The sequence below is a fragment of the Gopherus evgoodei genome, chromosome 1, assembly GCF_007399415.2.
Source record: "Gopherus evgoodei ecotype Sinaloan lineage chromosome 1, rGopEvg1_v1.p, whole genome shotgun sequence".
Lineage (NCBI taxonomy): Eukaryota > Metazoa > Chordata > Testudines > Testudinidae > Gopherus > Gopherus evgoodei.
Genome location: NC_044322.1, coordinates 195,818,507 through 195,845,347, shown reverse-complemented (window position 1 = coordinate 195,845,347; position 26,841 = coordinate 195,818,507). Strand labels below are relative to the sequence as shown.

Below are 26,841 nucleotides of genomic sequence, written 5' to 3'. Positions count from 1 at the left end.
AGATGATCTTGTAGTCAGAACAGCTTGAGGTTCACCTGGATCTACAGTAGTCATTAGGCTGTAATTATTCTATCTGCTCAGGGTTGTAGTACACTCTAAGGTACTACTAGTAGTGTGTTAGAGATACTGTAACTGGGAAGTAAGGCAGGAGGTGCTTCAGTTGCTAGGCCTTGTGCTAGCCCTGGTGTGTCCCAATAACCCCCTAGACACTGGGAGAAAGGAAAGGGGCATTTTACTAGGGCTGGCAGGAGAGGTAAAGGTTGCAAATACCCTAGGTATAGTGGCTTAAACAGAGCTCAAAGTGAAACAAGAGTGGTTCCTATTTGGGCCCACTAAACAGCTTTTCAGACCTAGTGCCTAGGGTGCTTTCTCCAGTCCAGTTTTCTATTAAAAGCTAATAAGACTGTGCAGATTTCCAGGCCTGGATCAGTTAGTGGTGTGGCTCATTAGAACTTCTTTATGCTGGATCACTGCCCAGTCTCTGCTGCATCCACACATACCTGAACCTGGCTGCAATGTCCATCAGTCACCGTATGCAGTTGCCCAGCTCCTACTGCAGCCTGCTCTGAACACAGTTACTTGGAAGTTCCCCTATGCAATCAGCTTCTCTGCTGCTCCACTTCCCCAAGTGCCAGGTTACTTCGTGGGTCAGGGTTTCTCATAGTTTCTGCCCCTTTTCCTTACTTGCCAGCGGAAAGGGATGAGCCTGAATGTCCATCCCAGAGGGTCATAGATCAGAGGAGAAGGGGTTCCTGCTTGGCAGACTGATCACAAGAGTCTTTCTCCTTGCTTGGTATCAGTGAGCCAGAGTGAGATTTCCAAAGCTGTCTAGGGGATTTAAAAAACCTGTATCATTAAAATTAATGGAAGATTTGTCTAACCCTGCCAGACAGCTTTAACGGTCTCCCCTTCAACAGCTTGTAGTTTTAGGGTTTCAGACCTGAGGTAACATGATGATGGCTGTTGGTGACTTGGATGCCACTCCCTGCTACACTCACACATGCACAGCTTGCTTATGTTACATGAACATGCCCCTCACAATGTGGCCAGCTGTTGTGATCTTTTGTTTTTTTCCTTTGTCACGAGTGATGGGATTTTGGCTGGTCTGGAGCCAGTCTCATCATGATGTAAGTAGCCCAAGCCCTTTAGTGTATTTGAGCCCTCTGGTTATTTTTCCCCAGGAGGTGGCCAAATGGGGCAGGCAGCCAACAAGAGCTGCCACAGGAAGAGCGCTGTCTCCTCCTCTTCCTCCCCTCTGCAACAACCCAAAGCCGTCCTCATAAGAAGGGCATGTGGAGGGGATAGCAGAAAGAGCCCAGCAGCTCAGGGCAACTCCACTGCTCTGCCCTCCTCCCCTCTGCAGCACTTGGCCTTGGGGCATGGAAAGGAGCAGCAGAGGTGAGGCGGCTGAAGGGCCTTGGAGCTGCCCCTCCAGCCTGGAAGTGGGAAAGGGGACCCCTTTTCAGCCCCCTCCCACACACCTGGGAGAGAGGGATGAAGAACCCTGGAAGAGCAGAGAGGAGGCCGGGTTGCACTGATGTGAGAGTTGGGGGCAGGGGCTACCAGTGGCTGAACTGATACAGGGATTGAAGGGACAGGAGTGATTCAGAGGCTGGGGGCAGAATGAATTGCTGGGCAGTGGATGGGCTGATGTGGGGATGAGAGCTGCAGCAATGGCCAAAATCTACTTTATCTAATAAATTTGGGAGAGTGGGCCCCAGTAATTGTGGCTCTCGTGGGTGTGGGGGAGCATTCAAAAATCAAGACTGAAACCACTATGTAATCTTTTTTCTTTCCTTTCTTTTCTCTTTCTTTAACCCTCATGTTTTGAGTCTAACTCACGATTAGTAATCTCTCTCGAGGTTGGCAATGCTACCTTCACTTATTTTTATCTCACTTTCGTAGGCTGACTCATTGTACAGTACATCGGGGAAGACTTTCTGTAAATTACACGTAGGTACAGGAATGAATTTTATTGTTGTCTGCATGTCATAATTCATGTATTTAAGACTCATTTTTTTAAATATAATTCTCTCATTAAAATGTGTGGTACTGTCTCCAGGTTGTTTTAATGGAATGTAAAAGCACTGTCTATTCTAAACTCTAAAGATATTAAAACTCTAAAAGTATTTTACTAACGTAATGGTGTTTCTTGAATAGTGTTGACTAAGTATTTACTAGCTTGGCGGCACTACTGAAATAAAGTAATTCACTCTGAACTCTTAGTATGCTTAGAATTGCAGTCACAGCTTGTAAGCTGAAACTAACATTTCTCTTTATTTAAATAAAGCTGAACCATGAGGCGCTGAAACCTGCCAAGGTTTGAGTTTGTTTCTACTCCATGTATTGATAAGACTGTGAATATCGTCACCAGAGAAGGACGTTGCATTCCTAGAGTTTTAGATTAGATGTGAGCCTTGGCCACAAAGTTCAGATCCAGCTCTCAAATTACCTTACGCTACGGGTGTGTGGTCTCAACACCGGGGTTTTAGTTCAGGGGTGTGTGTGTGTGTGTGTGTGTCTCTGAGAGAGAGAGAGAGAGAGGTAAACCACGAAGTACACATCTAGAGTTAGTGTGCAGGCCTCACTTTTTAGTTATGAATGAACTAATGTTGGCCTTGATAGGTAAGTGACATAGGAATACAATTTTCAAAAAGCTTACACAAGGTTAATGATTGCAGATCTTAACATCTGAAAGTGTGTTGCTGACTTTTCCTGCTTTTCTAGGAACTGGTGGCTTAAGAGCGAAGGGAGCTCGTATCCACCAGGAATATTCTGAGACCTCTCCAGGAGCCCCTGGGTCAGACGATCACTACATGAAATGAAATGAAGCCATGAACCCAGGGTACTTCAGAACTGAACTTGACAGCTCAGACGTGCTTTGTCTACTGAGCTTTAGTTCCTTTGTATTGTACAGGTATAGTGGTATTCAGACATGTGACAGGGGGATTGCTTGCTTGCCCTGTCGGAAAACACCGTCTTCTCTTCTGAGGCGAAGATAGATTGCTTCATCTGCTGAGTTTGTTGCTTTAGCAAGCACCATGTTGCCTCAGGTTCACTTAGCTGCTTGTGCTGGCTAAGGGCTGGTGTAGTAAGGTAACCAAACTGGAAAATCTAGTATGACACAACTTGAGAATGAACATTTTTGTGTTTCAAAAGTGCAGGCAAATCAATACTTCCGCCTCATCCCATTTCTTTTTCAGAGGATACAGTCCCAGTCCACTCCTTGCTCCATGCAATTTTCCTTGTTTACCCAACTCGCTGAGATCACTTGCTTGTAAATTTATGCTGATCCTGGCTGCTGACGTCTCAGATCTTGACCCTGAACTGACACCAACATTATCACAGCAGAAACAGGAAGGAAGGGAGTCTTGTTGGTATTTGCCTTAAAGTCAAAATTTCTCTCAGAAGTGGAAGCAATGAATGGTAGTGTTCCTGAACCTGAATGTCAGGCTATTGAATTACAAGGTGGGAGAGAACTTGAAGAGGAAAATGAGGTGGACCATAATAAACCTCTTAATCCTGAAGCATCCATAACAAATAAGGTAGGACTCACATTCATTCACTTTCTACTTACAAGCTTGTTACGTAAACATTGTACAGTGATTGAAATAACTAAGGAGCATTCTGGTGGAATAAGTTGCTTTATTGTAAAATTTACTTCACATCGTTTTTGTAGTTGTTGTTGACTTATAGTTTAAAGTCAGAAATACTAAGGTTAAACACGGATTTCTTTTCCTCGGCTGTTAATGACATCTGACTGAAACAGAATATTTAAAATTAACTCATTAGCCATTTTTAATACTGTTTGTTCATTAGCATTTCATTCCAAAATGAAATCACGCTTTGTAATTTTAGGAGTTTCGCTTTCAGTTTGTCCCAATATCAGTATTGCAATGGGTGAATTGCAGTCACTAAAGGGAGATGTTAAAATCTAAATTACAAAGGTTTTCATTTGGAAAAGAATTAAAATGCCAGGAAAACACTACTGCTAATATTAGGATTTGTTTCCTTTTTGAAAAGTTTGTCCCTTCCCACAATCTAACCTTTGGGCCAAAACTATTTAGCACTTCTCCTTTAATATACAAGTAAGTATGTAGTGTGATCAAAGGAAGCAACAGCAGATATAAATTCTGTATCCTAAATCATTAACATCAGCCGACAATATCCCTCTGCTGGTATTGTAAACTTCTTTAACTTTACTAAAACGAGAATAGGCTTGTTAATAACAGTGCTCATAACTTGTGTTAACGATTATTAATTTGTAGGATGAGCATGTTACACATAGTAAGATGATTCCTGCCCCAAATACATGAAAAGTACTAGTATCACCAGTCTACTGATGGAGAATTCAGATGCAGTAACATTCAGTGGTTTGCCCAAGACCACAAAGAGAGTCTGTGGCAGAGCCAAAAATTTAATCCAGTTTCCTAAAACCCAGTCTAGGGATTTACCCACCAGACTCTTGTGGTTAGTTTTTGTTTAGATATGTGTGTCTGTCTGCACTGGCAAATCAGGCATTTAGCTATCGAAGTGATCTAAAGCGTGCTTGAAAATTATCGTGAACGCAGTTACACCCATTTCTTCTTCTGCCTCACTCCTATTGCCCAGCACTGCCAACGTGTCTGTAAAACTATTCATTGTTTTCAGTAGCTACCTTTCCCCCCGAGCTCTGTGACATATTGATTTTTCTTATCTAAGTAAAGAGGGTGTTGGTTCAGTTCTAGGGAGGAATCACAGATTTGAATGTGTACTTTATATCAAGTCAATTGACACCTCTTTAATAGAGATAGCATTCTGTAATGGTCTGAGCACAAGGCTGGAAACCTAAGCTGAAATCCAGGCCTTCACGTCCGTAGTCTTGGGCAAGTGTCTGCCTCAGTTTCCTTACCTATGAAATGGGTATTGTGCCTTCTGACTAGACAGGAGTGTTGTGAGAAATAATGTGATGCAATAGTGTCAAGCATTAAATTAAAAGCCAGAAAATCTTTTTTTTTTTTTTTTTTTTTTACAAACAATGTTCCTATTAATTGCACTATCAACCTCATGTGTTTAAATATCCAAACAAAAATAGTACATCTTACACATGTGCTTTACTCACTGTCTCCTGTGTCCACCTCCTGCAACCTGCCCCCAAAAGTGAAAACCTAAATGTACAATAATCAAATGGTTCTTCTGTCTCTTCATATTTTCATTTTTTTAAAACATAGACATCAACACCTTAACATTAGCAATGCCCTAGTTAACAATGTAAGTGATTTCTACTTCACTCCCCAATCCAAAAAACAAAAATAACGCCCTCAAAACTTCTTTCTGCCATTTGCTATGAGTGTTTGCATAGAAGGGCTATGTGGACTGATATTATTAACTTCACAAGTGTGGATGTTTTTGTAAACTTCTCCATGAATATTTTTAACATCCTGAGGAATCTATAAAATTCATAAACCAAATGGTCTGGTCCAAGAAACTTTGAAACTACACTTGGTATTACAGTATAATGTTTTAGTTTTGATTAGAGAATAGGAAGTTTGTAAGTGCAGTCTGACAGTTTGGGTTTAAAAGTTCCACATTATGCACTGAATAAAACTCCATACATAAATGTAATCCCCTTGAAGAGCTGTGTACCATTAGGAAGATGTCCTGTTACCCAGGTACTGTTATACACAGGTAGGTTGCAAGGTCTGGAGATGCAGCCTGTTCCTTACTGTGTCACATGTTCCTGGGTAGCCTTCCCCTGCTGAGATCCTTTTCAGTAACCCAATTGAACCTCTTTCAAGGAGTAGGCCTATCCCTCTACTTCTCTTTGTGTATTCCTCACTGGGTCTTTAGGTTATAACCCCTAACTAATTCAACAGGTCATAGTCATAGAAGGCCAGAAGGGACCACCAGATCATCTAGTCTGGCTGCCTATATATCATCATCATCCAGGCCACAAACACCACCCAGGATCCCCCGCATTAAATGTGACAATCAAAACTAGACCAATTTGTGTCAGCCCACAGAAGACTAGACTATTATGTGCCAGAGGCAGAGAATAGGAGGGACCTAATGTGCACAAGTGCCCAACGCCCCTTCAGTGGCAGGGAAATGATAATCCTGATGACTAACCCTCACCCATGCACTGCAAAGGAAGGTGAAAAAATCTGAAGGTCACTGCAAACCTGACCTGAGGGAAAACCTGACCTGCCAGTTTTTCTTGGGAGTCTGACACAGCATGCACTGGCAGTGCTACAGAAACAACGCCTTGCACAAAAGGCACAATTTATTTTGTTCAGAAGATACATAGCACATAGGGAGGTGGAATTAAAACAAGAGATGTGCACGCCTATTCCCTCACCTACACTTAACCACTTGATTCATAGTTTAGGCAGTTCTTATTCCCCATCTCTGAGTTGGGAGAACCAGCTGACTGCTTGCAGCCCTCTCCCTTTGTCTGTGTATGTGTACTCCCTTCTGTTTGATTTAAATCTGCTGTGTATTAATTTCATAAGGTGACCTCTGGTTCTTGTGTTGATGTAAATAAAACTTCCTTTTCTTTCTCCACACCATTCATGATTGTATAGACCTTTAGCATATTACCCTTTACATCTCTTTTTCTAAGCTGAATAGTCCCAGTCTTTTTTATTTTTCATCTCAGCACATGTGGAAGCTGTTCCATGTCCATAAACATTTCTATTGCCCTTCTCTGTATTTTTTCCAATTCTAATATCTTTTTTGAGATGAGACAACCAGAACTGCAAGCTGTTTTCATATGTCCTGGCTGTTTTCTCAGCTCACCCCTTCTATATAGTCCATGAGCTGTTTGAATCTTTGATTCTAGACTTAGCCTTGAGAGAAGTAAAATATTTTGGCCTGGATGGAGCCAGCTAAGTAACTTCTCTGTTCAATTGATGGCCCATCCATTATTATCTTAACTTGTTTAAAGCTGGATACTGAGGGGTGGTCTTAGAATCATAGAAGATTAGGGTTGGAAGAGACCTCAGGAAGTCATCTAGTCCAACCCCCTGCTCAAAGCAGGACTAATCCCAACTAAATGTAAGTGGGGAAATGGTCCCGCTATTGTGGGGAACTTTTCCTGGCTTCTGTACCACCCTGGTGAAGTGGGCTGGTGAAGTGGGCTAGCAAAAGGATCTGAGTCCTTGCTACCACTTCCTTTACCCAGAGGCCTCTTTGCTCAAGACCTCCCCTTCCACTCTCCTATCTGGCAGAGACCTTGTAACCCCAGCAAGGCTGGGCCCAGGATTCCTGGGGGGGCTCAATCCCCAAGCCTGCTGTGGTCACCCAGGACAGGGGCTAGGGTGTCCCCACTCTTGGGTACTCTTTCTGCACTAGGCACCTCCCTGACCCACTGATCATTTCATACAATTTAAAGCAAACAAGTTATTTTTTTTAATTAATTGTTAATTAAATAAGGAAAAATAGGAAAGGTTAAAGGAAAAACACATCACCCTGCTCTGTGGGAGGGAACATGTCAAACAGGGTCTCTGGAATGTCAGGGCAGTTCAGTCTGTTTCTTGTAGGTCCCAGGTCTACTTCTCAGGCCCTGGCTGTGCTGCAGGGATGCTGCAGGTTGGACACTTGCTCTGGCGGTGACCACACGCTCTCAGGCTCTAGGTGGCGGGACCCTTCTTCCCAGTGTTGCCCCTGCCCCATCTGGGTTATGATCCCCCTCCAAATCTGGCTTGCAGGGCCTCTTGGCTGAGGAGTCTCCCTGTGCTAGGCCCACTGCCCACGGTCCCCCTCGCTCTCCCCAGCTGCTCACCGCACCGAGCTCCAGACTGCTCCAGCCCCAGCTCCAGCTCCAGTTCCACTCCACCTCAGCATGGCTGCTGCTGCTCTGCCTTCATCTCCCAGGGCAGCTTCTCTGGCCCCTCTGGCTCTGGTTGCTGCAGCTCTGCTCCCACGGCAGGTCTGCTCTGCAGGCTGCTTCTGTGACTCTGCTCCCAGCTCTGCTTCCTGGGCTGCTTGTCTGGCCCCTCTGACTCTGGTTGCTGCAGCTCTGCTCCCACGGCAGGTCTGCTCTGCAGGCTGCTTCTGTGACTCTGCTCCCAGCTCTGCTTCCTGGGCTGCTTGTCTGGCCCCTCTGACTCTGGTTGCTGCAGCTCTCCTCCCAGGGCAGGTCTGCTCTCTCTGGGCTATGCTCTGGCTCTGCTTGCTGCAGCTCTGCTTCCAGCAGCTTAGCTTGGGTCCCACTCCCTCTGACTCAGGCAATTCCAGTTCACACAGAGGATGGGACCCCCCTGGCCTCCTGACTCCCTGATTAGCCTGCCCACCCTGTCAATCAGGCTGATCTGGAGCATTGGCCTCTGCCCATTGTTCCTGGGGACTGTCAATTTCCCATCGACCCTTCCTCTTTTAGTGCTGGGAGCTAGCCAACCAAAACACCCTCACTGAAAGTTAGTAAGGGAGCAACAGTTCCCTTACATAAATCATCCCAGCCAGGGCTTTGTCAAGCAGGGCCTTAAAAACTTCCAAGGATGGAGATTCCACCACCTCCCTAGGTAACCCATTGCAGTGTTTCACCACCCCCCTAGTGAAATAGCTGTTCCTAATACCCGACCTAAACCTTCACCACTGCAACTTGAGACCACTGTTCCTTGTTCTGTCATCTGACATCACTGAACAGCCAAGCTCCATCCTCTTTGGAACCCCACTTCAGGTAGTTGAAAGCAGCTATCAAATGCCCCCTCACTCTTCTCTTCTGCAAACTAAATAAGCCCAGTTCCCTCAGCCTCTCCTTGTAAGTCACGTGCCCCAGCTCCCTAATCATTTTTGTTGCCCTCCACTGGACTCTCTAATTTGTCCACATCCTTTCTGTAGTGGAAGCCCAAAAACTGGATGCAGTACTCCAGATGTGGCCTCACCAGTGCCAAATAGAGGGGAATAATCACTTCCCTCAATCTGCTGGCAGTGCTCCTACTAATGCAGTCCAATATGCCTTTAGCATTCTTGGCAACAAGGGCACACTGTTAACTCATATGCAGCTTCTCGTCCACCCCAAGTTCCTTTTCTGCAGAACTGCCTCTTAGTCAATCGGTCCCCAGCCTATAGCATTGCATGGGATTCTTCCATCCTAAGTGCAGGACTCTGCACTTGTCCTTGTTGAACCTCATTAGATTTCTTTTGGCCCAATCCTCCAATTTGTCTAGGTCACTCTGGACCCTATCCCTACCCTCCAGCGTATCTACCTCTCCCTGCAGCTTAGTGTCATCCGCAAACTTGCTGAGGGTGCAGTCCATCCCATCATCCCGATCACTAATGATGTTGAACAAAACTGACCTCAGGACTGACCCTTGAGGCACTCTGGTTGATACCAGCTGCCAACTAGACACTGAGTCATTGATCATTGCCCATTGAGCCTGATGATTTAACCAGCTTTCTGTCCACCTTATAGTCCATTCATCCAATCCATACTTTAACTTGCTGGCAAGAATATCGTACCAAAAGCTTTGCTACAGTCAAGATATATCATGTCCACTGCTTTCCTCTCATCCCCAGAGCCAGTTATCTCATCATAGAAGGCAATCAGGTTGGTCAGGCATGACTTGCTCTTGGAAAATCCATGTTGACTGTTCCTGATCGCCTTCCTCTCCTCCAAGTGCTTCAAAATGGTTTTCTTGAGGACCTGCTCCATGATTTTTCCAGGGACTGAGGTGAGGCTGACCAGTCTGTAGTTCCCCAGATTCTCCTTCTTCCCTCTTTTAAAGGTGGGCACTACATTTGCCTTTTTTCAGTTGTTTAGGACCTCCCCCAATCACCACGAGTTTTCAAAGATAATGGCCAATGTCTCTGCAAATCACATCAGCCAACTCCCTCAGATGCATGAGATTCTGGGTCCATGGACTTAGGCATTTCCAGCTATTTAAAATAATCCTTAACCTGTTCTTTCATCACTGAAGACTGTTCATCTCCTCCCCATACTGTGCTGCCCAGTGCAGTAGTCTGGGAGCTGACCTTGTCTGTGAAGGCAAAGGCAAAAAAAGCATTGAGTACTTCAGCTTTTTCCACATCATCTGTCACTAGGTTTCCTCCCCCATTCAGTAAGGGTCCCACACTTTCCCCAACCACCTTCTTGTTGCTAACATACCTGTAGAAACCCTTCTTGTTACCCTTCACATCCCTTGCTAGCTGCAACTATAGTTGTGCTTTGGCCTTCCTGATTACACTCTTGCATGCTTGAGCAATGTTTTTGTATTCCTCCCTAGTCATCCATCCAAGTTTCCGCTTCTTTTAAGCTTCACCGAAGATTTTTCTGTTAAGCCAAGCTGTCGCCTGCCATATTTGCTATTTTTTCTGCACATCGGGATGGCTCATTCCTGCGCTCTCAATAAGGCTTCTTTAAAATACAGCCAGCTCTCCTGGATTCCTTCCCCCTCATTTTAGCCTCTCAGGGGATCCTGCCCATAAGTTCCCTGAGGGAGTCTGCTTTTCAGAAGTCCAGGGTCCATATTCTGCTGCACTCTTACATGTGTCATTGTTTTACCTTTCTTACTGAGTTCTGTAACAGCCTCTTGACAGCCTCCTTTGCCTGAGCTCTGTGCATTCAGTCAGGCACCAATATGTAACTGAACAGGGAAATGGAATCACACATAATATTTAGAAATAGTATCTTTCCAGTTCTTCTCACTGAGAACAGAGACCCATCCTGCAGATATTGTAAGCTCCATTATGCAGGTTACAAGACCTGCAAGATCTAAGCTCCATGTTGACTTCTGAGAACCACTCATGAGACTCTAGATGCTTAAGCTTTTTTGCACTGGTTCAAGAAACTTTGTTCTTGTCTAGCTACTAAATTTGCACCAGGTTAATTAAACTGGCTTAATTAAAGTGTTGAAAATCCCTTGTGTGTAGAGACTTTGGTTTAAGACATGGCTTATTTTGGTTAATCTTAAACCTATTCCTAACTGATTTCAGTTTAGTGAAAGTACGTCTGATTGAAACCTCGATAAGTGTGTTCACACATTTTTTTGGCACCATTTTAAAAGAATCAGTTTAAAATTATACCTTAAACTGAAGAGGTGCAATTGTTCCTGGAATCAAGCCCTTGCAAATAATATAGACACTCATCTCCAAGGAGAAACTCATTTGATAGTCAATCAAATTATACACAACCACTTGGTTTCATCACTGAGTTAAAATTTCATCATTTCTACAGTCTTCATTTATCAGAGCAAATTGATTCAAAAGTAGACAAGGTTTTACTACTAATTCTACCACTTTGTGACATCAGGCAAGTCAATTTACCTACTGATATTAATTATAACTAATGTTGGTTTACTTAAAGTGATATGTGATCCTAATACTTCTGAAAATATTTTGATACCCTGGAATTAAAAGCACAGTAAAAATGCAATATTTTATCTGTCTCTGTATAGATTTTTTTTTTAGATTTATCCTAAAGATAACCAAAAGCTCTTCATCTCCCCTTTTCCATCCTAGTTTCTTAACAGACAACTTTTTATTGTTTGTATGACTAGGGGAGAGCCTACTACTGGAAGTCTTGTGGAGACACAATTTTTTGGAAATGTAAACTATGGATGGTTATATCTTCAGTTTTCCTAGGGCTCCTTCTAGTGATTATTATCAGCTTAATTCTTTATTCAGGTACGTACTTTTGATTCTCTCTCTCTCTCTCTCTCAAACTAAATGAACTCTGTTTTCTTTTAGATGCATGCTGCAGCCTGTCTGGAGTTTGGCTGTTGAGTTTTGTCATGGAGGTGGTTTATAATATGTGCTGGGTTGAGCAGTTGGGTATTTGGTGGATTTTAGGAATTTTCTTATCGGACTTGTTTTAACTAGTACTGACGTTCAGTTAAGGCATCTAGAGATCTTAAGGGGCTGACGCTTGTACGTTTAAATCTATTACCTCTTCTTTCTGTTAAACTATATCTGCTTGGTAGCTTGCCTTCAAGATAATTGTTGCTTGAATCCAATGACAACATGCCAATTGATTTGAATAGGGGTATGCCAAGGTTGTTAATATAAATAAGTCTAGAAAAAAGTTTTCAAACTATTACACTCTGGGCCTTTTCTTAAGCTAAAATCCTCTGACGGCCAGCTCCCCAGCCTGATCCAATATCTTCCCTATTGCAATTGCAGAGCATGGTTACATGAGAAAATACTAGGACGAAGTCAAAGAAACAAGAGGAAAATCATACTTGCGTCAATACAATGAATTGCAGTCAGATCGGTGTTATCCTAATATTTTGTATTGGTGCAATTCATTAGCTTTACCTGTGGGTCAGACTTCCTAAAAATAGTCAGAGTGGTGCATGCACCCACAACTGCTAGAATTTCTTCGGCTAAGTTACGTGTTGCACCTGTCAGCCTGTAACCCTCCAGTTTTCACTGTGGCTAAATTTACGTTTAAGAAACACCTGACAAAACATAGGGGCTGCTTTGAGGCACAAGTTTCTTTGAGTTCAGCTAGTCAAAATGTCCCTGGAAATAGGTCTGGGTTACATATGGCAGGAAGTATTTTATCTGAGCATTAACAAATATATCTCTCCTCTGACAGTGTCAGTCTGATGGCCCCCCTAGCATGTTCTGTTGAACTGCTCATTGTTGGATGATACTGAACTTTTTCTATCTGTAACAACCAATTGGGAACACATACTTTCATTTTTTGGTATTACAGAGGTTTACGTCGATGAAGATGAATATTGGGATCCTGAATCAGTATCAAGTGGAAACTATCGCAATTTTTCTGGAAGACTACAAGTAAAGTGTGTTGCTCAATCAAATTATTCAGAAGATCTTACTAAGAGGGTAATTATGACAAAGCTTTCACCACAGCTGATTCTGACCACAACAACACCTATTTGGTGTTCCTTTGAGTATGTTGCCATTACACTTTCAGTCATGCTATTTACTTGGGTCAAAGGGTTCTCAATTTTATCTCTGAGAGGAAGAATTGGTTCAGAAAAGTGTGAGTGATAGTTGGCAATTGTTTAAGAACACTTTACTACGTGCTCAAAAAGCCACAATCCTATGACTGAGGAAGAAGACATACTGGTTACAAAACTGACTTGGTTTAGCAGGGAATTGAAAGCAGCTTTAAAAAATGTATAACATGGAATAAAGAGGAAGTTTATATTAATGAATCAAACTGTGAATTATAGAAAAATCATAAAGGAAGCAAAGGGATGCAAGAAGATATCTATGGCTCACATAGTTAAGCACAAGAAAGACTTTTTTTAAAAAAGAATATTAGGAGCAAAAGAACCCAAACATTGGTATCGATCCTTTACTAGATGGAAATGGTAGAATTATCAGTAATAATGCAGAAAAGATAGAAGTTTATTTGGAGGGAAACCAAATGAATATACTTACAATATGATGATGATCTTTCCATTCCACTAGTATCTAGGAAAATGGTAAATGGCAGCTACTAAAATTAGACATTTTTAAATCAGCAAAGCCAGTGATAGACCTAAGGAGCTCAATCTATTTAGCCTAAGAAAGAGAAACTTCAGAGGTGACTTGATGTCAATACTTCTAGATTATAATGGGTGACAAATATTTAATCATGGGCTTTTCAAGCTAGCAGAGAAAAGTGTAACATGATCCAGTGTCTGGAAGGTGAAGCTAGACAAATTCAGACTGGAAATAAGGCATATGTTTAACAGGGACATTGTAACGGTGCGACAACTCACGGCTGTGGCACTTCCTGATGGTTGGCCAGGGAATTAGCTCTCCAGCCTCTGGAGCACCCTCTGCAGGCCGGCGTCCTGCTTGCTGCTGGTCCCAGTGTCCCTTCTAGATCTTGGGGTTCTGCTCTGTGCAGTACCCCACAGTCTCGCTGGTTCTCCCGGGGAACTCCCAACACCCCTATCCCCACCTCGCCTCAGTCTTGCCTCCTGCCAGTCACCATCTAGCCCCTGCTCACTGAGGCAGACTGTAGTATAATTGCCACTCATCATTGGCAAGGAGAGTTTGGACCTGCTGCCTCTGCCTACCCTTGGGCTGCCCCTCTGCAACCCCAGTACCTTTCTTGGCCTTTAACAAGGTCTGCAGCCTGGGAGTTTTCCAGGCCAGAGATCCCCAGCTCCTCTAGCCTTTCCCTAGCCCTGCTCCACTTCAGGTACAGGAGATGTGTGGACTCACCCCTGCAGCACCTCCTGCTGGTGTCTTCTGGGAATTAGCTTGATATCCAGCCTGGAGCACTCTCTGCAAACCAGTGCTCTACCTGTCCTCTGGTTCCTATGTCCCTCCCAGCACCTGGTGCCCTGTTAGCTGGGGTTCTGCCCCCTGGCAGTAACCCCTTTTTCTCAGGGTCTCCCCTCCCCAGGAAATCCCCAGCCACTATCCCCACCTCACCTCAGTATCAGGCTACTGCCAGTCATTGTCTAGCCCCCGCTCCCTGGGGCAGACTGCAGTATCAGCCTACTCATCACTGGCAAGGGCGGGTTTAGACCTGCTGTTTTGGCCTACCCCTGGGCTGCCCTCTGCAACCCCCAGTACCTGTTAGCCCAATGCTAGGTCACAGCCTGAGGCTTTCCAGGTTGGAGCTCCCCAGTTCCTCTGCCTTTTCCCAGCCCTTCTCCACTCAGGTACCCTGTCTCTAGCTCCTTGCAGCCAGGCCCTTCTCCCTCTACAGGCAGAAGGAGACTGTGTGGGCTTCTGGCTCACAGCCTCTTTACATTGGCCAGCTGTGGCCTGATTGGGGCATGGCCCAGCTGCAGCCACTTCCCCATCAGCCCAGCTTAGCAGCTCCAAGCCACAACCTTCCCTCAGGGCTGTTTTAAGTCCCTTAGGGTAGGAGCAGGGTAACCACTCTGCTACAGGTACCTTTGTTCAATCCTGAGCTGAAAGACTGTGAATGGCTTGCCAATTACAGAACCAGTTTCTCCTCTCTTGGTTTTCACACCTCAACTGCTAGAACAGGGCCTCATCCTCCCTGATTTGAACTGACCTTGTTATCTCTAGCTTGCTTGCTAGCATATATATACCTGCCCCTGGAAATTTCCATTACATGCATCTGAGGAAGTGGGTATTCACCCATGAAAGCTCATGCTCCAAGGAAGACAAACGAAAGCTCTGAGTCCATCAAATTCCAAAGCCTGTTAAAAGACAACAGCTCTGTGACTCTGCCTATAGGATAAGGAGTCTAGCACATGCTGAATCATGGTCATTGTATGATAGCCTCAACTATTGACATGCTCGCCCCAAGCAATCCGTTGTCCACCTGGATCATCTTGGTTTCCTGACACTCTGATCAATTTGAAAAAGGGCTGGCATGCAAGCACTAATGATGGAAAACAAATGCTGCAGTAAACAACTTGAAACATAAAAAAGAATTCCTCCAAGCTTATACTGAGGTTGTTTTACAGGCCAAAAGTACATTCTAAGCAGTCCCCATAGCTCTTTTGGGCCAAATCATGCCTGAAAGAGCTATGCAGCATGGTTAAATGTTTCATCCGGGTTCTGTTGAGGCTGTAAGAACATAACAGAAACCACTGAAGAGACTGTGCATATTCGGGAAGGCTTTTAAAACATGCCTCTGCTCCCTTTATGCTGGCCAACAAACAGCCCACCTGCATTCCTGGAACATATTACCTTCATTCCTGAAGAAATAGTAGACACCCACCCTAAAGGAGTCTTGACATAAGACTCAGGAATCTGCCCATGACCTTCCTGACTAGTGAAAAGGAGTCATAAGCAAGTAGTGCCACTCCTGACTGAAATGATCAATGCTGCATTCAGGGAAGGAATTTTTTACCACAAGATATTGCTCTCCCGCCTAACAGAAGTAGTAGGAGGCTTGGAGAAGGATCTAAAATGGTTCCTGGAAGGAAACACCCAAAAAGTAGTGATGGGAACCTGGATCTCTGCCTCTAGACCCCTCATTATGTGGAGTCTCAAACAATAAATTCTATTTCTAGCTCTATTCAACATCTACATGAAGCCAGTACATGTACTTGTAAGAAAACATGAATTTTGAGGGCCTGACATATGAAGATGACATACAGCTCTGGTTATCTGCCAGCACTCTGCCAAGATGACCCAGTGCTTGGTGTCATGGTTGAATAACACTGGTTGAATGCTGTCCAGTAACTATTTCCTTGCTAGTCATACAAAACACTCTCAATCTCATCACCTAGTTCAACTAGTTTTGAATTTTGTTACAAGTCAGAAACTCTTACCAGGGTTATTGAAAGGTTAGAAAAGCTTTAGGGCCAGCCACGAATGGTGTACAGTTTTGCATCAAAATAATGTAAAATTAAGTTTCACCCAGATGAAACTTTTTTTTTTTTTTTAAACTGTAAACTGGCTGGTTTACATCCTGAACCATGAACTTTGAGTCTCCTTAGCTTAGCTTAGCTTAGCTGGTTGCTGTATTTTTACAAAAACAAACCTTAATTGGCACAGAGAAAATAAACTGAAATTGAAATCCCAATGAGAGCAGAAACTGATTTTTACCATTATATTTTAAAATAAAATGAATTACTTGTACAGATATCTGTCAGGACTTGACCTGAAGGTTCTGTACACTCCCCCATTCTGAAAACTTAAATTACCCTTTTTTCTTCTACTTGTGTTGGAAGGTATGCCATGAAAGAAATATTTGATTCTCTTTTCAAGCTAATAGATGTCTACAGTTCATCTCCAGCCCTGGGGCGCTATTTTATTACTGCTCAAGTGGATTCCTTCAGGTAGGAAATTAATGTAAGAATTTTCTTTAAGTGTTTGTTTAGCAGAATTGAATCTGTCACATAGACATACAAAACATTCTAAAACTCTGAAAGAACCTTTCTCAGGAGAAATACCAGTACAATCAGTGAAGTTATGTTTCCATCAAAATTAACCAATTACATTTGTAAAGGATAAATTGCCTACCAATAGAACATGTTGTTAAATTGTAGGAAATCTTTAAATATTGTCCATATTCTCAGTCCTTGATGGTCTCAACTGCTGGTTTTATCACGCTTGTTGAAGTGAGAAAACTGGAATTGCTTCAGAGCAACCTTGCTTAAATATATATATTTTTAGGCCCAGATATTTCAAAGGTATTTAGATATTGCAGTGCTCGGTGTTGCAACACCTAACTGATTTAGGAGTCTAAATGTCATTTACTGAAGCAATTTGGCACTTAAGATTTTAGGCAATGGGATTTTGGTCTTTAGGCTCCTAAATCAGTTACGCATTGCAATGTCTGAAACATTGCCTAAATACCTTTTTAAAAATCGGGTCACAAAGCCCAAAAGCATGGAAGGTGTTTTCGTAAATGAGAGGTATGTTCTCTAAAGAACTTAAAGACAACATAGAAGCACAAAAGCAACAAGAAAATCACACTTGATTTCCATTTTCTACATGACTTGCTCAGAGTAGCAGGAGCAGATGATGAGTAATGTAGCAGTATTTTGGATAGATTGGAGAGGTTGAAATGAGAGGAGGGATCACTGGAGGTTCAGGTTACAGTAATGAAGGTAAAGGATGGCAACAGAAGACTGAAAGGAAGGGATGGAACAGATTTTGGTGGTGGTACAGAGTAAGAAGTAACAGGGCTTTCTGGAAATGGTAGGAGAAAGCTGCAGTCATGGGAGATGGGGGATGACAACGGATCTGTCAGTGTCAGTATGGTGCTGGAGGGAGATTAAGGGCTTAGACTGAGTTTGATGGCAGTGTTTTAACACAGAAGAGGAGGTTAGAGAGAGGATTGAGAGGTAGATTCTAGAATTGTCCAGGTATCGGCAGTAGTGAAAATTGTGGAAACATATGAAGTCACTTACTGAGAGGAGGTATAGGGGGAGAAGTGAAGGAGATCTGGTACAGGGGATGCTCAGAGAGGACATAAGATGAAATAAAAGGCTCAAAAATGGGGAGAAACTAGGAAAACATAGATTTGCAAAGACTATGATGAACAGCACGAAAGGCAGCACACAGCCGAAAACCAGGGGACAGAGACAAAGCCCCTCAGATTCACCTAGGGAGTGGTAATTATTGATCTTGGTGTGATGCTTTCTTAGGGTCACACTGGGTAAGGATACTGCAGAGATAGGCATGTGTTTGAGGCAATTTGCTCTACATGCTCTATCTTGTGATCCTTTGGAGAAAAAGAGTCCATATAACAGCAAGCAAACAAAAAAAACCCCATATATATAGAATATAATGTAGTGATTCCAGTTCAATGAATTCACAATTCACTCCAGAATTGGACTCCAATACAGTGGTTTACATAATCTACTCCAGAATTTAGATTAGAAACATTGGCTTGTTGTCAGATATTGTTAGAGAGCAGAATGGATAATGTTATCAGGAAAGCAGTCACTTCTGTGAGCTCTTATATAAAATAAAAGTGTCCTGTTGCTGCAGATCTCCTGGTGTCACCATATTTGGATTGCACAAGGACTCTGCTCACAATAATGGCCATATTGGGGAGATTTTTGACATCTGCCTTTTTGTACCCTTTAAAAGTCTTCCCCATGCTATATCTGTATTACATGTACAAATCCCATTAGCATCAATAGTAGTTGCTCTTGAGGGGCAAAGGCACATGTTAGTTTAAGTATGCCATTGTTTTTAATGTTTTCTCCTTAGGTCATGGTTTTGTGTTTTGTTTTTTGTTTTGTTTTGTTTTTTAAATAAATGCTAATGTTAAAAGTAAAGGCAATTCTAAAAGCATTTAGTGCTTATGCCCGCTGAGGTCTGTTTCTTTTTCAGTTATGAAAATGCCACTGCATTCTACCAGCTGGTATTCTCCTTGCCACCAGTGGCTGATGAGATTATGAAGTACACGATGAGTGAAGAGTTTGTGTTGAATGTCTTGCGACAAAATATTTATGATCAGGAAGATACTTATGATCAGGAAGCACCTGAATGTACCAAGATAAGGCTTGATCCAGCTTCTCTCACAGTAACTTGTAAGTGCCATATATAACAGAATTTCTCTCTAGAAAGAGAATAAGTACTCACAGTTCTTTAAAATGAAGGAAGTATTTACGGAAAGATAATGAGACTTGTCCGTGCACGTAGACGTATGAGTAATGTTCTAAAATATCAACAATCCCTGTTTGTAACATTGTCCTTCTCTTACTTTAATGCATGCGTGCATTCAGAAAGAGATTTATTTAGTGCTGGATGGAGTAGATGAGAGAAAGTTGTGAAAAGATCACTGAGCTCCACCAGCCTTTCCTATCTCTCTAGCTTTTCATACTGCTTCAGTTCCAGCCACAGTCCCAGGCAAAGAACAATAAGCTTTGAAAACTGGTTACAAAAGGTCTCAGTAATGAAGACTTCATTAAATGTCCTAATATAGGCCCTTCTTTTGGATGCTTGTAAAAAACTGTCAAATCCTTAATGGAAAAGTCAAGAATAGCTGCTAGGTAACATTCAGTGCTTTTCACTTCAGAGTCAAGGGGGGAGTAACTCATTACAAAGAAATAAATCAAGTCCCCTAACCCCATAACCAAGTAATGTGCAGGAATAGTATTGCTTCGTATGTACAAAGATAGAGATAGGGGAAATTGTCTGTTATGATCAGGTTTTTATAAAGACCTTGAGTACTGACTTTCCTCCCTCTTTCCCCTCTCATTATATTGTAACTTATTGGAACGCATGAGATACTATCCCATTTTTAAAAGTCAGTGTATATGTACCAGCTAAAAATCCTATTGCCTTAAAATTTGACTGAAGGCTCAGGGTCGGGTTTTTCTTCCTTACTGCTGAATGTAAGCACTGTAAAAAGTACTATGTTGTAAAAAGACTGTAGAAGTACTTTTTCAGGAAGGAAAATCAAAACAAACTCTGAAAATGTTTTCGTTAGTTAGGTTATAGTTTATTCAGAGCTCTAGACCCTCTTCTTACATTTTCCCAACCAGTCTGTACAGCCTCATTTCAGCGATTTTTAGTTTCTTTGGTCTGGGTGTCTTCAAGGAGGAAGTTCAATGCCCAAATCTCATTGAAAGGCAATGGCAGTTAGGTAACCTTGCATGTTTTCAAAAATCCCAGCCTAATCATGCCACATAAGGTGTGTAAAAAAAGCTCACATATTAGTTGCAAGAAAAATAATCCCAGCTGTCTAAGCATGGGACAAAAAGCCAACAACTCATGTGCTGTCATTTTAGATATCTCGCTACGTACTTTATTTTTTAAGTAATAATGGGGTGAATGGGAAAAAAATACAAAGTAGTTAAGAAACATACATATTGAGATTGTTTTAACATTTAATTTTAATTTTTTCGATGTATTGTTTCTGTTTCAGAGTAACAGCGGAAAGATTCCTAGTTCATCACAGCCACTTAAGGACATGTGCTTCCTGTATCTATTAACATCCTGAGGAATGAGAATTAATTTCATTATTTTGAAACATTTCTGAAGAATATGGCTGTATTGTGAACACTTTACACAATGCAAGAGTGTATGTAGCGAATGCAATATTTTTATCACCGCTAATTATGCTTTGAATACAGCCATCTCCTTCACTGCTGTCCTGACACTCACTCCACCCTTCTCCAATCCACTTGAAGCTTTGTTGCCAAAAATCATGTAACTTGCCTGATGCTGAGCATCTTCATCCACTTTTGCAGCATCTTCACTGATTTTACGTTGCCTTTTTAATAGAATCCAGAACTTGTTCTTCCCTTCAAACCCCTCCATAGTCTAGCTCCTTTCTAACACTCCACTCTTCCCACTCTACTGTCAGTCACATTTTTCTCTTTGCACATGCCAAGTTGTCCATGCAGTTGCCCCTTGAACTTTGTTTCCCACACTCACCTCCCAGCTTTGTTCATGCTGATTGCGTCCACCATACTTCATCCCTCAACCTGAAATCTCGCTTTAAACCCATTTCTTGTAAACTGTACATGCTTAAATACTTCCTTGTTTTCCTGATTTTTTTTAAATGACTTTCAAACTCTTGCATTAGTCTCTTCCAGAGACCTCTGTCATGTTGCTCTCTTTCTCATCCTTCCCTTTTCTCTCCCTCCCTGTGGAGATGTCTGCTCCTGTTTCTTGCCTTAATTAGATTGATTGTAAGCTCTTATGGAGCAGTGACTTCATCTTTATTGGTACAGTGAAGTGTCATGTACATTTATGATGCTCTACTATTGTCTCATGGCCTGGCCCTGCAAACACTTTGTCACAAGTATTTCCATTCCATTCAGTGGGATGAGTAAAGTGAATTTAGGATGGCTGTACCGCAGAGGTATGTAGGATAAATGTGCTCCTCAGTGACATGTTCCAGTACGCAGTGTTCTAGGAATTGTTCATGGGTCAATATAGCTTGCTAACTTAATAGAATTAGTCCATAATATGTGTGTCAAATGGCAAATATTTGACACAACTATAACTTGTTTTTTTAAAAGCCCTTCTTTGAGTCCATATCATGATTGTCTACAGGGCTCAAGAAATACTCACCAACACTACATATACAGATAGGATATATGATCAGAGATGGTTCTTTTTTTTTGGCCTTTTGAATGATCAAATACTGGTCACAGTTGTAGGCAAAACACTTGACTAAATTGGTCAGTGGTAACATCAGGCAAATCCTTTGTTTCTAAGCATGTCACTTCCAGAGGCGGCTCTAGGTATTTTGCTGCCTCAGGCACGGCAGGCAGGCTGCCTTCCGGGGTTTGCCTGCGGGAGGTCCCCAGTCCCGCAGATTCAGTGGCATGCCTGCGGGAGGTCCGCCGAAGCCACGGGACCAGCGGACCCTCCGCAAGCATGCTGCCGAAGGCAACCTGCCTGCCGCCCTTGCGACGACCAGCGGAGCGCCTCCCGCGGCTTGCCGCCCCAAGCACGCGCTTGGCATGCTGGTGCCTGGAGCTGCCCCATGTCACATCAGAAAGTCAACATGTGATCATGTAATGACAGTAATACTGCATTTGCACATGGCAGAAAAATTAAGGTGAAACTGAATTATTAATTTTGTGACTCGTAGGCTGAAGAGAGATTTCAGCATTATACTATGGAAGTGCAACTTCCTGCAGTGAATTATTCTTAGTTTTGAAGTTCAAAAGTTTATACCAAAATGTGAATTTTAATATATTTTTACAGGAAGATTTATCTTATGAAACTTTATGGCATTACAGTAGGAGACAAGTATATGGGAAATAATCCCTTTTTTTTTTTAAATGTAATCTATTTTCAGAAAATGACTAAACTGTACCTGATATATTAAATATATATATTTTTGTGATACGATTTAAAGTTTGTTTGAATTGTTGCTTTATCAGTTCTAGGCCTTGACCAGTGACTTTGGGCTGAAAGATGGCCATAAAGGTAGAGCTGTGCAAAACTTGTGTAACCAAATCTGCAATGACTCAAAACTTGGGCTAGATCAATTTAGATGAGTGAGCCTGGTCCGTGGTGCAGGATAAATGAGTGAATCACCTGACTCTCCAGTTTGTAACGCAGCTATTGCCACTAGTACCACATTGGTATGTACAATGTGGCGAGGACTTCATGTTTCCTTGCTTCGTGTCAGTTCTTATTTTTAATGTGACTGATTTTAATGCACTAATGTGATATAGGTGCTTTCAGAGCCATGTTCTACACCTAGGTGATATGGTCTTCCTGATCCTCAGCTTGGGGAAGATAAAGTTCACTCCCACCCTCACGGAAGTAACAGGTAGTCTTTCCCCCAAAGCAACAGACCATGAAGATCTTCCAGAAGCAGTGGGAGTCATGCACAGTCCCCTGGCCTTTGCACGGCTTGGTCTTGTGGCACATTGTCTATGGTGACTGTACCTGCCCTTGAGTCCTGCAAGGGAAGCAGCACAATTGATCATCTTTCTTTGCCTGTTTTCCACATGGGTTTGGTGACAGGAGCAAGAGCAGTGTTGGAGTGAGAATTAGTGGGAGACTCACCACTCTCCAGTCCTCCCCTTATCCCAGCCAGCTTTGCCATACTTGGAGAAGGGAGTAGCTCCCAACTGTTGTAGTACAGAGAGGGGGAGTTGGGTCAGTAAGAGTGCTGTGAGGGAAATGCAGCAGGATGCTATCATGGAGTAAGGATTATATATAGTAAACCTGAAGGGCTGTGCACAAAGGTGGCTGCCAACAGTCTCCACGCAGTCAGGCCTCCATTATAAAATAAATCCCCCTCACCGTGCACTTCATTTACATGAGTAAAAGATTTTTTTAAATTGCTTTTTACCTTTTTCTTTGAGTTTAAATTTAAACCATACAAGACAATACTATGGCAGATGAATGGGTTTTAATGTTAACCAACATGAAAATATAATTTGGCTAGTATATTTTTAAAATGCTTTACTAATTTGAATGTAATGTCCAAGATCCTGGAACCAAAATGAAAGGGGATGAGAAAATTTAGTCCTGATAACTCTCTCTAGTGTCCTCTGTACAACAATCAATGGTCGCATGTTTTCTACAGTGCTCTAAATGCAGCTCTCCTCTCTGCTGGTGTGCAGAGACTCCAGATGCAGATAAGACTGCCTTGCCTTGCCTTATCTTTCTCTGTGCAAGGCTGGCTGAGTTTCCATAAGTCCTAGCTGTCTTTCCAAAGGAATACCGCAGAGATGTGACAGTATCAAGATGAATGAGCTGCAAGCGAAGGAGGAGTTAGGAACAGAAATGCTGAAGGTATTGTCAGCAATTATGTACATGGGAAGTTCAAAACCAGAAAAAAGACACGATGTGTTTTTCCAGATGTGCTCTAATACAGAATTCGGAGACATTCAAATGTCCAGGCAAGGATACAGGGGGCTTAGTGTCATAGCATTAACCTTTCTAATCTGTTTAATACTCTGTTTTCAGTCTAGCTGAAGTTGCAAGAGAAAATGAGTTCAGCTGTCTCATCTAGTAGACTGTAGATCTTTATCCATCTCAAAAATGTCACATTTGTCTGTCTCTGAAAAATCCCAGGACTGGAATAGTAGGGAGGTAAGGCTCCTGCTGGCCAGGACTGGTGACATTTTCAAAACTGCAAACAGAAGTTCTGACTCCATCTGAAGGCTGTGCTGTCAGTCCCCTTGTCACAAACAGCCCAAATTTGCAATAAGGTGCTGCAAGCCAGGGGTGCAGTGAATTGCAAGAGCTGTGTGCCAGCAGAGCTCCTATGGGAAATAACGGGAATAGCACATGTGCATTTCAAGGCAACATTAGGTTCCCTGGTAGGCTTCATCCACTTTTAGGTGATGGCAAAGAGCATGAACAGCTATAGCATTATTTGCACATGAATCCTCAGCAATGCAATTTTATTTCTTCATTCAAATGCAACTTCATTAAGACTTCTCTGAGATCTGGGTCACAGGTTGTAAAACCACTGTACAAATGGTCAGATTAACCACCATGGCTCTGTCCCCACACCATTCTACATCAAGATCAGCCAGTGCAAGGGCACTCTAAGTCTTTGATTTATAATTTAAGTAAACAAGCATTCCAGTGAGATTTTACCAGAGTCACTGAAATTTTCACCTACACATGGGTCACTGGAAAATTTCACTAGTCCCATTCTAAAATAATTTGTGCACTTATTTAAAACTCTGCAGAGAGAACTGAAAGCCTTAGCAGCTTCGAATAATGAAGCTCCTAAACTACTATACCATCTTGCAGATACTGTTGATTCGTGTTGCTTTGTTACCCAACTAGTCCCAGCATCAAGTTGTGTAAATTTAATTGTGTTAAATCTTTTATGGTAAAATGAGTCACTTGAACCATAGATGGCAGACCTACCCTAAAGTATAGGCTGTACATGTTAAAGGGATGCCCCTGGGTTGATTGTAAGTGTTGATGTTACTGGGAAAATGGTTTGGAAGATAGCATCCTAGTTGCTTAGAATATGCGGGGTCCTTTGGTGTAGTAAAGAAAGGTGCAGGTTTTCTAACGTATCAGGACATAATCGTATTCATTGTCCTGGTGACTGGTGAAAGTCACTTTCTTGGCAGGCATGCTGATGAAGGCATATTCAGTTTCATGGTTGCTGTTTATCATGGCGGGTTTTTCTTTAAGGCTATGATTAATGGTGGCGTAGCATATCTCATTAGGATGAGTCAAGTCTGTTTCTTCAAGATTATCCTGATAATGAGAAGAGAGAGCAGTATTAAAAATCTCTTGCCCTGCCCTGCACTGAAACTGAAGACTATACAGTGAGTGAGACTCATGTGATAGCACTGTTGCTAGACCAGTACCACGTGGCTGACGACAATATTCACCGTTGTGGACATATCTGCAATCACTTTAGTATTGTGTAAACTGCAGTTTATCATGCATAAGCATGCATAATTATATGTTGCTGTTATCTAATGGAATATAAAATTGCAGATCTGATATTCAGGGTCATTAAAGTTTCCTGCCTTGTTTTGGGGGACAGTAGGACAGTTACCCACACATCCCCATACGCCGTGTCCAAATTCCAACTCAGGCATTTAAGTTCTTACCCTTGTAGTTGTTCCTCCATTTTTAACTGGATATAGTGTTATTTTTTCATTCCTGCCCTAAGTAGTTGTGCAGTGTTGCTGTGCATTGGTAAAGATCTAAATTGTGCTTCAGTTGTGCTTGGAAGACTATTCAAATACTGCTTATGCATATGCAGGAATAAATTCAGAGGTGAACACAGTCTAAACTGGTGTTACTTACACCATCTCTGTCTTCCCCACAATCAATATATACATTAGCATAACTTATGCTTAGTCTAGGAGCCATTTAGAATAATTCAAGAGAGATGCACCCATTTACTAGCATTTATCATATACTTGACTCCTTTACACATCACCTCTGGGTTTGACCTTCTGAGTACAGGGAAGCCAAAATTGGTGCAGCTTGCAGGCTGCTGTGCAGAGGCCTGTGCTAGAAGTTATTCAAGATAACAAGAGTCTAGCTGTGCCTGTAACACAGAACTGCCTGTACAATTCAGCAAAAGTCAAGGATTAAGACTGACTTAATCCAAGCCAAAAGGTCTCTTGATGCCACCCAAGGACTGGAGAGAGATCAAATCTGGTAAACAAGAGGAGCGTCGGACTGGAAACCATGTTGGTGTATCAGAAATTGGACCTAGCTAGTAGACAAAATAATGAAGAGATGGGTATTCCTTCCATCACTCCCTTCAGGATTCTTAATAAAAGGATTTCAGGGGAAGAATCAAGTTGGTGGACTGGGAGGACAGGAAGGAGCAAACTTCACCATAACGACTACAATCCCCACCATTTCCTGAGACCCCCAGATCTTTGTTGTCCTGACCAGATTGAGGCAGGGACCCAGATGACACTGCCACATGAATTGGCTCTGGCTAAATCCTAGACACTACCTGGAATGTGAGACTTTGGTTTCTGCTGTCCTCCCTTCCCTCATGTGTCCTTTTCCTTCCCCACCTTGTTTCTTCTCTTTTCTACTCTCTCCTTTTGCCGTCTGTTTGATAAGTCTGGATGAGCTGGCCATGACTGCATACTGTGGAACATTTCTGTAAGCCTATGACAGAGAGCTAAAAGTAATGCTCTAAACAGACCATTGCTGGTATGAGTTTTCCAGATCTTGGAGTCGGCCTATGGGGCCTATGTTTGCTCGAGTAGTGAGAATGAAAGTAAGAGTCAGCACGCAAGACAAAAGCAGCATTTTTCTCTTTGCTGCTCTTTTTTCTCCCTTTTATTTTTTGGTGCATTCATCTTGTGTGCCTTAAAGTATCGGACTTTAACAGCAACAGCTTCAGCCCATCTCAATTAACTTCCTCTCTTTTCTCCCCAAAAGGAGTTGTTTTCCCACTTTAATTCCATCTAAGAGCCTGTCAGGCAGGGGATTTTTCCTTCTAAAAGCTCTATACACGTAAAGGGAAAGGGAACAAGGGCTATTAACATGAAAGCCTTATTTAATACTTCGTATTGCAGAAAAACAGTTTGTATCTTAAATAAAAGATTAAGGTTTTTAATAGTATGGTGGTCATGG

The 26,841-nt window shown here is 42.4% G+C and overlaps 1 protein-coding gene across 1 annotated transcript; it reads left to right on the top strand.

Annotated features, from left to right (window-relative positions):
* The first annotated feature begins 47 nt into the window (after positions 1–47).
* Positions 48–21,569, top strand: C1H3orf52 (chromosome 1 C3orf52 homolog). Its single transcript, XM_030582027.1, has 8 exons — positions 48–1,398; positions 1,906–1,953; positions 3,204–3,545; positions 11,478–11,604; positions 12,638–12,768; positions 16,585–16,655; positions 18,664–18,863; positions 20,204–21,569. Coding segments are annotated over exons 3-8 (657 nt in total). The 5' UTR covers positions 48–1,398; positions 1,906–1,953; positions 3,204–3,419; the 3' UTR covers positions 20,206–21,569.
* Positions 21,570–26,841: the final 5,272 nt, after the last annotated feature.